We start from the raw sequence: 13,294 nt of genomic DNA, 5'->3' as shown, positions 1-13,294 counted from the left end.
CCTAGTACAAACATCGAGGGGAGTAACAACTCCCTTAATGACAAGTAAGGTTCCGATCTGGTGCCCCGGGTTCAGGTATTGCCTTCCCGAGATCTGAACCCGGCGTATCCGGACCCAACGTTGGGTACCCGGCGGATATCACCAAAAAAAATTCTTTTGAGGCTCTGAGGTGTGTTTGGTGGGAATCTGAGCTCCTCTGCGTGAATTAACGCTCAACCATTGCTTCCACGACCCCGAAATGGCCCCAAAACGCGCTGCTAGTGACTCTGCACCCATTGAGATTGATTCAGCCTCGGAAAACAAACCAACAACGCGGCTAGTTGATGATGAAACCAAAGCTTCTGGCAAGAAAAGCTGGGTTTGGCAATATTTCAAGACAATAACTACGAACAATGTGTCTTTTAATGTTGGCCAGGTCAACAAAACTCCCGGAGGTAGAGACTTATGCCTTAAAAAGCTTGCCATTGACGGGAAGGGATCAACTAAAAGTACAATCAATCACTTGGACCGCTGCCATAAAATACACAAAGGAAAATCGGATACCGGCGCAATCACAAAGTTCTTGAAAAAAGGGAAATTACCTATGAAACTCACCCACAAATCCTTGACTGCCACGGTTGCCCACTTTTTCATCAACTGTAACATTCCTTACATTGTTATTGAAGACAAGGAATTTTGCAAGCTTCTTCGACTCTGCAACCTGGAAAAAAAAATCTTATTTGTACTGCAGACACGTTGGCTTCTTTCATTCAGCTAACCTTTAAACAGGGAAAACAAGTCCTCTGCAAACAGCTCCGCGGAATCAATTCCCAAATCAGCCTAACCTGCGACACCTGGACGTCCTCTAGCAACCAATCAATCCTAGGAGTAACAGCCCACTGGATTGAAAAGAATTTTTCTCTTTGGTTGATTGTCTTAGCTGCTTGGATTGTTGATGGTACTCATGCTGGATTTAATCTAGGAAAGCACTTAATAGATGTGCTGAAGTCTTTCAACATTGCCAACAAGGTATTCTGTATCACAGATAACAATGCAACGAACAACAACACAATGAGCTCCTATATATTGACTCAAATTCAGTTCAACGGCCAAACTTGTATGCTTGGTTGTATGGCGCATGTGATCAATCTCGCCGCGCAAGTAGGAATAAAATCTCTCTCCCAACCACCACCACCACCACCCAAATTTCCGCAGGGACTATTAAGCATCCTCAATGATGAACCAGATCCGATAGAATTCAAAAGCGTTGTTTCTTGAATCAGCGGCCTCACAACCTTCTTAAAGCGCTCCCCTAAAAAAAGCTGCATTCCTACACAGCAAAAAAAAACTTGGTCAACTGCTTGCAGTTGACATGCAGGATACTCAAGCCAAGCTACCATTGTAACTCCACCTGAATGCACAAGTGCCTTTGTTGGCACAGTCACTGTGCAAGGTGCACAGTGACTGTGCATTGAAGCTTTGGTTGAGTCAAACCTTGGGTAAGGCTGGTGTAACACCACAAGCTTCCTCAGAGTTACCGCATGTCAACTGCTCACAGTTGACACAGTTTTTTTTGCAGTGCTAGACATCACTATTTGCTTGATGGGGAAAAAATTATTGATGATTGATGATGTAGCGACCCAATGGAATTCCACATTTCACATGCTCAGGAGGGCATTTAGTCCTTGAGCTTGTATTTTGGAATTTTGTGAAGCCCACAACTTGAGTGAGAAGTAGGACCTTACACCAGAGGAATGGGATAAAGTCAAGCTGCTCTGTAATTTCTTGGAGCCTCTTGAAGAAGCAACCAATACAATCTCACCCAAAAAAACTCCAACTTTGGTCCTAGCAGCACCAGTATACATTTGTTTGATGGAAAAGCTTACAGAGGTATGTATGACTCTCTTCAATCTTGTCTAAGCTTGTATCAGTATTAATAATCATTGTACTTGTGAAACTTTTCCAAATGTATAGGCTTCTAAGAAATACGGCACTCGGGGACTGATTCCGGCCGCGCAAGATATGCTCGACAAGCTGAAGGGGTATTTCAATTCAGCAATGAACAAACCTGTTTATCTATGCTCAACTTTGCTCAACCCACGCATCAAGATCGACATCCTTTCTCCAGAAGTGCTTGCAATGATAACTCGCAGCAGGAAATCTATTATTGATGACTTTTGGAGTGAAGCCGAGGAATACGTGCATAACAGATACAACAAAGACCACATAACAGACAAACCTTCCAAAACAGCGGCTAAGAACGCGTTGAAGTCTAGCCTTTTCAAAAAAAAAGAAATGAAAGATGTCGTCTCTGGATGAAGAGGTCGATTAGTATCTGAGCTCCGAATGCGAAGAGGAATCTTGTGATCCTCTAATCTTCTGGAAAACACACTCCGAACAGTTTCCAACCCTTGCGACGATGGCTCAAACATACCTCTCGGTACCTGCATCCAGTGCTCCAACCAAGAGAGCTTTCTCTGCCGGTCGATACATCCAGGACTACACACAAAATCGGATGAAAGTCAAAACCCTCGAATCCCTGATCTGTCTCAAAGACTGGCTAGCTGAAGCCATCATTGATGTCAATACATCAAATTACCAACTTTGTAGTTTTTTTTATTTCATCTATCAGTCGTGTTTGTGAAAAAAAGTAAAAGAAAAGTCCTCTCATTTGAGAGGTTCCTGATCTGCCATGTTGCAGCAGAGGTCAAAATGACTTGGAGCAGAGGATTGAAGGCGCTCAATGCCTCTTGTCTGCCCCTCTCCTATACAGAAATAACCGACCGGATACTGGGTATCTCTAGACCCATCCCGCGACCCGACCCAACTCAATATCCGGTCAGGTATTGCCAGATCATCGGGGTCCGGATTGGAACCTTAGTTTTGAGCTACCGCGCACTGTGGCCGCAACATCGTTTTTCCGACCCCCACAGTGCGCGACGAGTTTTTTGCAGTGCGCAAAGTACATCTGTATATACAAATACAATTGGAAGAAAAATAGTTGATTTGCACCTTAGAGGCAGATAGAATCTTCTTGCTACCTGGATTGAAATGGTAATAGAACTAAATGAATATAATGGCAAGATTTATTGAGTCTTTGTAGAGATATGAGATACTCTGAGCAACATGAAATTTACATCAGAATCAGTATTGATCTATTTAACCTGGAATCATCACTCTCTTAATGAGGTTTGGGGCAAAAGTATAAAGGCACACGGCCTCTAGACAATTGCAGGAAATTTCATGTTGCTCAGAGTATCTCATATCTCTACAAAGACTCAATAAATCTTGCCATTATATTCATTTAGTTCTATTACTATTTCAATCCAGGTAGCAAGAAGATTCTATCTGCCTTTAAGGTGCAAATCAACTATTTTTCTTCCAATTGTATTTGTATATATTACACTTACTCCAAGAAACAAAAACTTACTGACCCTAAGAATCAAGTTTTCTGAATTTGTTCAGTTCTTATATGAGTGATGGTTTGTATGTAAGTAACTGACAAACTCTACTAGCAGTGCTTCTCAAGACTCTACCAATCTAAGACTCCCATTGGTAGCTTCCACAGCCATCTGTGCAGTGGCATCCCCACTGTGCTATTTTTGGTCTGCTCAAAGGTGGTGAGGAAGGTGGCGGACAAGTGGGACCAAGTCTGAGACTTTGTGCTGACAGATTTCTGCTTCACTGCCTGCTCTCGTTGCCCCCTTTGAGTGATTTTTTTCGAGCATTTCCTCCATTTCTATTTTCGAGGATGCCTGATGAATTTTCACTTGGCGAATGGGATCTGGTGTCAGGACCGGCCGCGGCTCACATTTATTGGCAGTCCATCAACTCTGCAATTTCTCATGGCGGACCTTGCACTCCATGCAGGTAATTCGGGACGGCACTCCATCACTCAGCCATGCAGGCAGCCCAGCGGGGTACCCGTGCCGCCCTTTGGGCTTACTTTCTCCAGGGCTCTGCGGCTTCGCAAGGGCTGCTCCCACTATCATGGGACAGGTTTGCCGTTGCCCGAAAGGGTGAGTTCTTCCATTCGTTAGAAACTAATCCGAATTGGGACGACGAAAGCAGAGAGGGAAGGAAGAAAGCAGAGAGGGAAGGACGAAAGCAGGAGCCAAGCCTTCTGGACTTCCTTCACCTTCCGCCTGGCGTGTCCGAAAACGGCAAGAAGCCCCGCTTCCGGGTAGCTTGCCACAAGATACCTCCGGGGGCCTGTCCACACCCCGCCCCCGATGCTAGCGGGAGGCCTACTTTAACCTAGCTTGACATGTATAGAGATCCACCCTGGCAGAGACCCTGTTAGCCGCATACAACCAACCACCACCCCACTTTCATGTCTGCCCCAATCTTGGCCCACCATCCCCGCGAGGATGGTCTGCAATCCGCCATCCCTACTTCCGACACTGGAACTATCGTCGGGAATAAGCCAAGCAGTTTGCCCCTCTGCTGGGGCCATCGAGGGGTCAGTCAAACTTACCTCTCCATCTGCCAATCAGATGGCGGCATTCTGACATTTTCTCTACGCGTCTTATTGTCAATCCCATCATATGACTCGAAACAAACATCGTTGAAAGGCGTCCGCTAGTTTCCCCGAGAACACGCTATGCTCTTTTGAAGCCGCAATCAAGGATGGTGCTGAAGGGATTGAAAGCGGTAAGCGGCGAAGAAGCGCTAGACCAGCGTATCATGATCCTGATCCTGTCTGAAGCCTTGATCACTGACCCCTGTCCCTTGTCGGAAATGGCGTACTCCCCAGATGTCCATGTGTCCGCCGATGACGTGGTTCTGATGTTCCATGAGTGAGGGATCTGCTTGAATGCCCATCTTTCGATTAAACCTCATCCATCCTTCTTATCTAGCCCATCCCTCGAGCGCACAACCGATGGCCAAGGCCTGATTGGCAGCTTGCCTTATGTTGGGGGAATCGATGGCATTCGCACTCTCAAGGCACCTCATCAGAAGATCCCCACCTTCGATGAGGCGATGGACCTACTGATGCTTAAAGAAAATCGCCACGTCGTCTTCAACATTGATTGCAAGGTCCGAAGCGACACCTTCGTCTTCCAATCATTCCTTCCACTCCACTGACTCGCACCTTTCTTGGCCGTCGAAACCTGCAGCCGAACAATGATCCTGAGCGGTTATTTGCTCTGATCAAAGCTTCAATTGAACGATTTGAGGACCATGCCCTTCTCCTCAGCCCGCGTCTGGTACTCGGCTTGTGGCACCCGAAATTCCTCGAACCTTCTGCTCGGCTTTTACCTGCACTTAGAAAGGCCTACATCGGCAGTTCTCCTTCAATAGCTCGGAAATACTTTTGGGACGCTTGCTCAACGTTCAGCATGAAGTTTTCGTGTCTTGTAGGCTGGGAGGGCTTGTCGTTTAGAGAGGATTGCCAAAAGGCCGGTAAAAGCCTCCTCGTTTGGACCGTCAACGACCGCCAGGAAATGATTGAAGCCTGCAAATGGGGTGTTGATGCGATCCTCACCGACAAAACCGCGGATTATCTTGCCCTTCGTCAACAGATGACAGGTAATCCTGTCTGCTTATTTTTACTAGTAGAGAAGGCTGCTGAGCTGGCTTTGTGTTCGTTAGATGACTGGACTGCTGTCACTGCCGAGACATCAGCCCTGTTTCCGTACTCATCGATTCATTATAATGGTCTCGTTTCGTGGCTGTGGGGCAGATTAGATTCTTACTCTCTTGTTAGTCACCAGCATTACTCTGAGCCGCTTCCACCAATAAGCTAATCCTTGGATTTTCTTCCAACAACAGTCGCGCTCAGTGGGCCCATTTTCTCCCATGACTACTCCATAGCAACTTTATCACCGCATTTCTGTTTTCTTTTTGCCTGCTCATCTTCATAGTGTTTGGATTCCCTCATGTCATTGTCTCCTTTGTCAGCTACCATACAACGTATCTTGCTCTCTGATATTTTTGTAGTCCTAGTCATCCCTCCATTTTCTCCACCAATAGTCAGACTCATACGCTCCACGCAGCTTCACGCACATACATACATAGTTGAAGGAGCCAGCTGCCCAGACTTTGTTCCATTTGAAAATTTAACCTGTCGGAAGGCTCCCCTGCCCTCATGGGACAGGGTGGGATGTGCCCATCCTCTCAATCACCAGATAGACATAGTTGGTTTCTCTTGAGCCCGGCCCAATCATAATCAACCAACCAGTTGGGCAAACAGTCCGTTTCATGACACTAGCTAGATTGCAGGATTCAATCTCGCTCGGCAGAACCCAACAAATTCAAGGCATGTGGTGTATTGATACTTCCCCCCATGCATCAGCAGACCAATCACTTGGCCAAGGGGACCAATGTTTCTTGATTTTCCTCTCCCACTAATAGGGGGTTTCAAAGTTGGCCAGATGTGACTTGCATGCACTTTGGCAAGTTGGTGTTCAAGTTATTTTTGAACACCAAGTTGCAAAGGTGCATGCAAGCCACACTGTACTACACCCCCTAAGCCTGCTTGAATGTTTGTTTTTGGAATTTGGTGTTCAATAAAAGCCTTGATAAAGGGCTGTTGACTGTACTTCAAAGAACCAAAGACCAGAAACTGAAAACAATCGATATGAGAATATGAATCTTTTAGATCAGAAAGAAAATGAGAAAAAAGAAAAACCCCTGAGTTGATAGAATATCAATAAGAAATGGACAACCGGATGAAACAGGACAGGCAAGAAGACAAGAGACTAAGAGAATAAAAGAGTGAGTTGACAGTGAATGGTTTTGAGAATGAGAAGGGAAACAAAGTCTGAATTAGGAATAGGAGTCAAGCACTAGGATTAGAAAGCGGAATATGGAAGCTGAAGACAATGGAAGAGAGTTAGTGTTGAGACCAATGATTGATTGAAGATGAGTTGGAAATGCTTTGGGTGCATTTCTCACCAAGTTTTAACTTGAGGAGATTGATTCCCAATGATGATTGTATTGCAAAGTTGGCATAAGCAGTTTTGGGATCAGAGATCTTGAGACTGGAGTATATTGGACTAAGAAGAGGAGAGTTTGTTGAGTGGAGATTTGAGGATTGGGTTGATTGACTGAGACCAATACAATTGGTTAGGTTTTGGATTAATGACTGATGCGCAGCTCACAGTGTGTGAAAGTTAGCGCAAGCAACAGCACAGAGTTTCAACACTTGAGCACAAACTTTCAAAAGTGCATGCAAGTTGTGCATGGCCAACTTTGAATCCCCCAAATAGCATAGATATTTGACATTGTGTCTTTTCCTTGGAGCAGGTAGCTTATATATCCGTCATGTTGTAGCTTGTTATGTAAACTTGGATTATGTCTCAATACAGTCACATCATAAGGACAACTCACTACACTTCTTGACAAGCAGTCTAAGTTTCCTACACTCATCTCTGTCATCTGTCTGTTTATACTATAAATACCTTGTATTTTTAGCGCATTATGTTTTCTCTCTTTTGGTTATGCAATCTACAATTACTTTTCTCTATTTATAACATATTTGAGCCTTTTTGCTAGTTATTAGGTTTGGATACACATGTTATTTCTACGTCTTTTCCAGTTGTATAGTTCCTGTGCCTGTGTGGCTGTAGTGTGTGATTCCAGGTGTATCTTCCTGTGCCTGTGTGGCTTATATTTTCCTTGCCTGTGTGTCTGCTTTTTTTAATCTCTGGACCTGTGTGGCTGCTTATTGTTAGACCATACCTCATCTACATTATATTTATAGAGTGTTTAACGGAGGGGCCACAGGCGCATGGGGTATTTAAGTGCCCTCTGGAGTTTACTGGGCCTGCAAGCAGGGGTATTTGGGTGCCTGTATGTCTGGGGCCTGCGGAGCAGAGGTATTTTAAACCCAGGAAGAGTTCTAAGAAGACCTCTTATAGAATATAAAAGAAACTTTGAACTTACTTATAAGCAAGTTCACAAAGGTGAGGGAACCAAGACCAATGTCTCTTGAGCTGGACCTGGACGGGGCGTTTAGACTATGCAAAGGCAAGCGGACAGTGGTGCACAAGGGATAAGGGCTGAAGATTCTGAGGAGGCATTTACTTGCCCAAAGGCCTCCTTTTTATATACTGGCGCTGCAACCAGTAGGGTCGCAGCTCTTTTCAGCTTTCTCTTGGCCTCTTGGTGGGGGGGACAATCCATTTAGACAGGAGTGTTTGTGATTTCTATTATTCACATTGCTCCTGTCAATTGATCTTGGCGACGTAGTGCGCTCTTCCTTGGTCCAAGGAAGAGCTTTGTTCAGGATGATGTCTCTCAATGGTTCATCTTTGGCCGGGGGAGGATCAGTAGGACCGGAGAGCCCCTACCAAGCCGCCTCATGTAACACGTATCCGGGGGACATTTTTTTGCAAAATGCTCCTCATGTAAATCACCGGATAAGTATCTAAATTGGTTTATTTTTCCAAGATGTTCCTAATGTAGTTGGTATATTTTGGACTTGCCTTCAAAGAAAAACCATCAATTCACGGTCCAAAAAAGGCTTTTTTTGTCTAATTTTGCCCCGTTGGGGCTTTCTCCCAAAAAATCCTCCTCATGTACTGCGTATCCAAACTGGGTTCAACACAATTTCCCCATGTATCCAAAACCCAAAATCAGCAAAAATTACATGAGGCGGCTTGGTCAGGGCTTTCTGGGGTCCTGGATCAGTAGATACAATCTGTCACTACGCTCCTCCGGCTGCTTCCACTCAAGCTTGTGGGACTGATTTCTCTCAGTTCTATCAAACTGAGAGTCTCTCTTGGCCTGAGAACGGGTTTCTACCCATTCTATACTCTTTCTCCGGCCTCTTCCTTCGGCTGGAGTTTCTCTATTTTGCTCCCCATCCCTGTCATGTACTCGAGGGGCTTGGGGTTTAATATCATAATAGGGGGTTTCAATATTGATCCAGGAAGTGTTCCAGGTCCAAGTTTCCAGGAAAAATGACCGGCCTGGAACACTTCCTGTGGACCTGATCTCCTTCTCCCTATCCCCTTCCTGGACCTCCAGGACTGCAGTAAATCAGTAAATATTTAACCAATTGGACCTTTTTCTCAAACCCCAGTCCCCTGGCTTTTTTTTATAATACCCATCAAACACCCGGCTCACCGACAATGTCATCACCCACAACAATTGCATCCAAGACCTTGCGACTCCGCCCTGACCATGGAGCCCACCCTGCTGACTCAAAGGGTCTCCAAGGATTTGAGGCATGCCGTACTGAAAACCAGCCAACATTTGTTACGTACCGCTCATGAGCATTTGTTCCTTTCAATTACCGGAGCAAACATGTCATTGATGTTCTGGTCATCTTGAGGAGTACATAATCCTCTTGATGACTGGTTCTTTCTCGCCATCTTGAGGAGTACATACTCCTCTCAATTAACAGAACACACTTTTCATCAAGAGGAGTATGTACTCCTCAAGATGGCCGGAAAAAACCAGTCATTGAGAGGAGTATGTACTCCTCAAGATGAACAGAATGAACTGGACATTGTGATGAGTATGTACTCCTCAAGATGACCAGAACAATCCAGTCATTGAGGGAAATGATTATTGCTGTGGTCATCAGGAGTAATTGCTTCCCTGGATGACCAATCTGTTCTGTTCATCTAGAGGAGTGCATACTCCTCTGGAGGACGCGTTTGTTCTGGTCATTGGGAATATTACATACTCCCTGAGAGAGGTAGGTTCCTCTCAATTGCCGGAACAAACCAAGTACATACTCCTCTCAATGACTTGCCATTGAGGGGAGTATGTACTCCTACCAATGACTGAACGGACAAGCCATTGAGGGGAGTATGTTGCTTCCGGTGGCACTAGTTGGTAACTTGATCCAATGGGATGTACTTGTGGTTCTGTGGGGGTAAAAAGGTACAAGAAAGGGTTTTCCGTTTGGGACCCCGGAGGCATGGACAAAACACAATGAACTATTGGATTAGTTCCAGGCATGCTTCTGGATTTGACTCCAGGAAAATTTCCCTTTTGGGGGTTTCAATGTAGAACCTCCAGTAAATTCATTTTGGCAGTGATTTATTTTCTGGAACACTTCCTGGATTAATTTTGAATCCCCCCAATGAATATTTTTTATGCGCGGTGCTTCACACCACAACTCTTATGTTATATTACGGGTTTTAATCAAGTATTTGTCTTTATCTTTTTGTTGTTAGTGGTGCTTTTGTGCTGCAGATTTACAGTTGCGCACGGCATTCTACTGTACAGAGCTGCCACAAAACTTGTTGGGCCACGCGGGAGAAAACCCCGACTGGGTCGGGGGTCCAGCACTCTAAAAGAGTACATTTTTGGAGTCTACAGAGGGTGTAGATCCCAAATCTAAAGTGGCAACCAATTTGGTCCAGCCAATTTTTATTTTTTTTGAGTACATGTATACTCCTCTCAACAGCCAGCTGTGAAAAGTCATTGAGAGGAGTCCATGTATACTCCTCTCAACGGCCAGTTGTGACCGGTCATCAAGAGGAGTACATGTATACTCCTCTTGACAGCCGGTTGGTTGTGACCAGTCATCAAGAGCAGTATATGTATACTCCTCTTGATGGCCAGCTATGACCGGTCATTCAGAGGATTACATGTATACTCCTCTCTAGCTGGTAATTGAGAGGAAAATCTCTCTCAATGGCCCTCCCAATTACCAGTGTGGTGATCCAGATCTGTTGCACACAACAAAAACTGCCAAAACCTCAACTTACAGCCTAAAATACTTGCATATGCTAGAATATTATTACAGAAATAGAATCTACATACAAATTTAACCCTAGTCACTCATTTCAAGCTAGCTCTGTTAGTTTAGAAGGTATTTACAATTATAGATTTAGTACAGGTCATATCTAGGTAGAAAGTCATACAAATAGTAAAAGCATGTATATATATAAGAGCATAGTTGAATTTATAAGTAAGGCAGGCCTCCACAAGTAGCTACAGATCACCTCACACAACCTGCACATTGGTAACTGCAGCAACTAGGCCTCCACTCAACAACTCAACAGATTCACGTGGACCTTACATCAATGTATGCGGTCAGAACACCTCCACTGGTCAGTGCAACCAACCTAGGCCACCCTTGTGTTAAACAGTACAATGAGTGCATTAACAGTTCAAGTTATGCACCCCTTGCAGAAGGCAGTGCAATCCACAGGGTCACCACCAGCAGAAATGCCTCAAGTGCATCCCTCACCAGCAAAAATAACTCAGAAAAGAATATATAAGGAGGCCCTTCTCCCACCATTCCATCATCATCACCCAGGCACCCCAGCTCAGTGGTCAACAGTCATCATTTTGCCATCATCACAGAGACACTGCAGCTCAGTAGTCATCAGACATCAACATAGAAATCTCATATCACACTCCACAATCACTTCTCTCTGCTAAAACAATAAAACCCAACAAAACAGATTCTCACTTGATTATAATCTTTGCCCATCTTGCCACATAGAGGTTGTATAAGCATCTTTTACTTGATAAAACTGATCTATGTCTGATAGAGACTACTACATACAAGTTTTCTCCGTCATAAAGTCACACCACAACAATAAATAAATTTGTTTTCAGAATTCTGTGTAGTATAATAGATGGGCAGGTCTTTCAAACCACCCGTAACAGTAGTATTACTTAGCTGGAATATCATATTGTTATTTCCCCCTCACTGCCAACCCATCCCAAAGGATTTCTCACACCGGTCTGTGCCAGCCATCAAGAGGGTAGTAATTCATTCTGCACCCCCTTTTGGGCTTGAGAGTGAGTTACAATGAGAAAAAAAAATGGTGTACCCGCCAAAAAGATCACATCAGTACCTTGGTCTGATGGAATTACAGCATGGCACTCTGTAGGAAGTGTGACTGATTCCCAATCCCCCCTGGTGGCAGTGTTTTGGTTTTCCTGGAATTTGGACCTGGATCAATATTTAAACCCCCTAATGTATGTATTTTTTCACATCTCAGATCCTGGAGCTCTTCTTTACTCACTGAATATATGATAAAGCACCTTATCTACAGCAATACCAAAAAAGCTTGTCGGTGGGCGAGGCTGAAAATCCAACAGACAAAAATTTTTGCTTCAGCCCCGCCCCCTGTATTCTTCCAATTCTTCTCATCTTCCAGCCCCTTTGCCCTTGACCATATCCCCTCCCACCTCCGCCATTGGAAATGCCCCCCGACCGAATCCCCCCCCGCCGGACCCAACCACTGCCCAGCCGCCAGCCAGGAACCAATCCAGCAACCACCCAAAAAAAAATTTCACCAGTAAGCCGCCACCCTTTTTCCCCTTTTTTGCCCCCATCACCCGCCGGATCAACCACTGATGTCTGCTCCGCAATTGCCCAGGCCAGACATCCCAGCCACCGCCCAGGAGCCCATCCAGCACCCGGCCAAAACAAAATATCCATTGGTGAGCCGCCCCCTTTTTTTCCTTTTTTTTGCATCAATGGCCCGCCAGATCAACCACTGACAAGTTGTTGTCGCCTCCCACCTTGTCCCCGGCTCCCATCATCCGCGGTCCTTTTGATTAGGTTAGCGGTACAATGGCGTTTGTGAAATATCCGCAGGAGGTCAAAGCCATCGTGGTTAAGCTCAGCCAGCGAGGGAAGTCCCTTGCAGAGATCAACAACCTGATTGACTACAACAGCGGGATTCAAAGTGGACCCGCGCATGCCACTTGCAAGGCAAGGCAAGCCTGCATTCAACTCAAATGTTGAACGCCGACTTGCAGTCTCCCCGCAAAACTGGGTTATGCAAAGTGACCTGCATGCACGGGCAAGTCTACTTTGAAACCCCCTAACATATTGGCCGACTCGCTCACCCGCTGGAACAACCTATACCGCCGAACCAGAGATGTCGTGAGGGATCCCACCCTATACAACCAGCGTGGCCGCCCATTGGCCTTCACCTGTGAAGAGGCGGAGTTCGTCGGCGGCTTACTGGTGAAAAATGTTTTTTGGGTGGTTGCTGGATTGGTTCCTGGCTGGCGGCTGGGGGCAGCTGGGCAGTGGTTGGGTCCGGCAGGGGGGCATTTCCGATGGCGGAGGTGGGAGGGGATATGGGATATGGTCAAGGGCAAAGGGGCTGGAAGATGAGAAGAATTGGAAGAATACAGGGGGCGGGGCTGAAGCGAAAAATTTTGTCTGTTGGATTTTCAGCCTTGCCCACTGACAAGCTTTTTTGGTATTGCTGTATGTGTCTGCTCAAAGTTCCACAGGACAGCCCAACATCTTCAGTGCTGTAAGGGCCCAATTATAAACAGTTATCAAAGTTTCATTGTAATATATTCCAAACTTGATTCAAAACAAAATCTCTTAAATTTTTGTGGCAAATACAGGCCCAAATATGTTTCAAAAAAG

General features: G+C 45.4%; 2 protein-coding genes across 2 annotated transcripts; both read left to right on the top strand.

The window, feature by feature from the left end:
• Nucleotides 1–3,880: 3,880 nt before the first annotated feature.
• Nucleotides 3,881–4,240, top strand: PtA15_2A250 (uncharacterized protein; the record flags this gene model as incomplete). Its single annotated transcript, XM_053166252.1, has 1 exon — nucleotides 3,881–4,240. One exon carries the CDS (start codon nucleotides 3,881–3,883, stop codon nucleotides 4,238–4,240), a length of 360 nt encoding a protein of 119 aa, XP_053017492.1.
• Nucleotides 4,241–4,312: 72 nt separating this feature from the next.
• Nucleotides 4,313–5,796, top strand: PtA15_2A249 (uncharacterized protein; the record flags this gene model as incomplete). The annotated part of the gene is made up of 7 exons (XM_053166250.1): nucleotides 4,313–4,441; nucleotides 4,554–4,632; nucleotides 4,736–4,778; nucleotides 4,839–5,019; nucleotides 5,100–5,511; nucleotides 5,575–5,684; nucleotides 5,755–5,796. The coding sequence occupies 7 exons, from the start codon at nucleotides 4,313–4,315 to the stop codon at nucleotides 5,794–5,796; spliced, it is 996 nt and encodes a 331-aa protein (XP_053017491.1).
• Between the last annotated feature and the right edge of the window lie 7,498 nt (nucleotides 5,797–13,294).

Source organism: Puccinia triticina, chromosome 2A, assembly GCF_026914185.1.
Source record: "Puccinia triticina chromosome 2A, complete sequence".
In the NCBI taxonomy this organism is placed as follows: Eukaryota; Fungi; Basidiomycota; class Pucciniomycetes; order Pucciniales; family Pucciniaceae; genus Puccinia; species Puccinia triticina.
The sequence above is the reverse complement of the archived record's forward strand: the minus strand, read 5'-3'. Positions and strand labels throughout refer to the sequence as shown.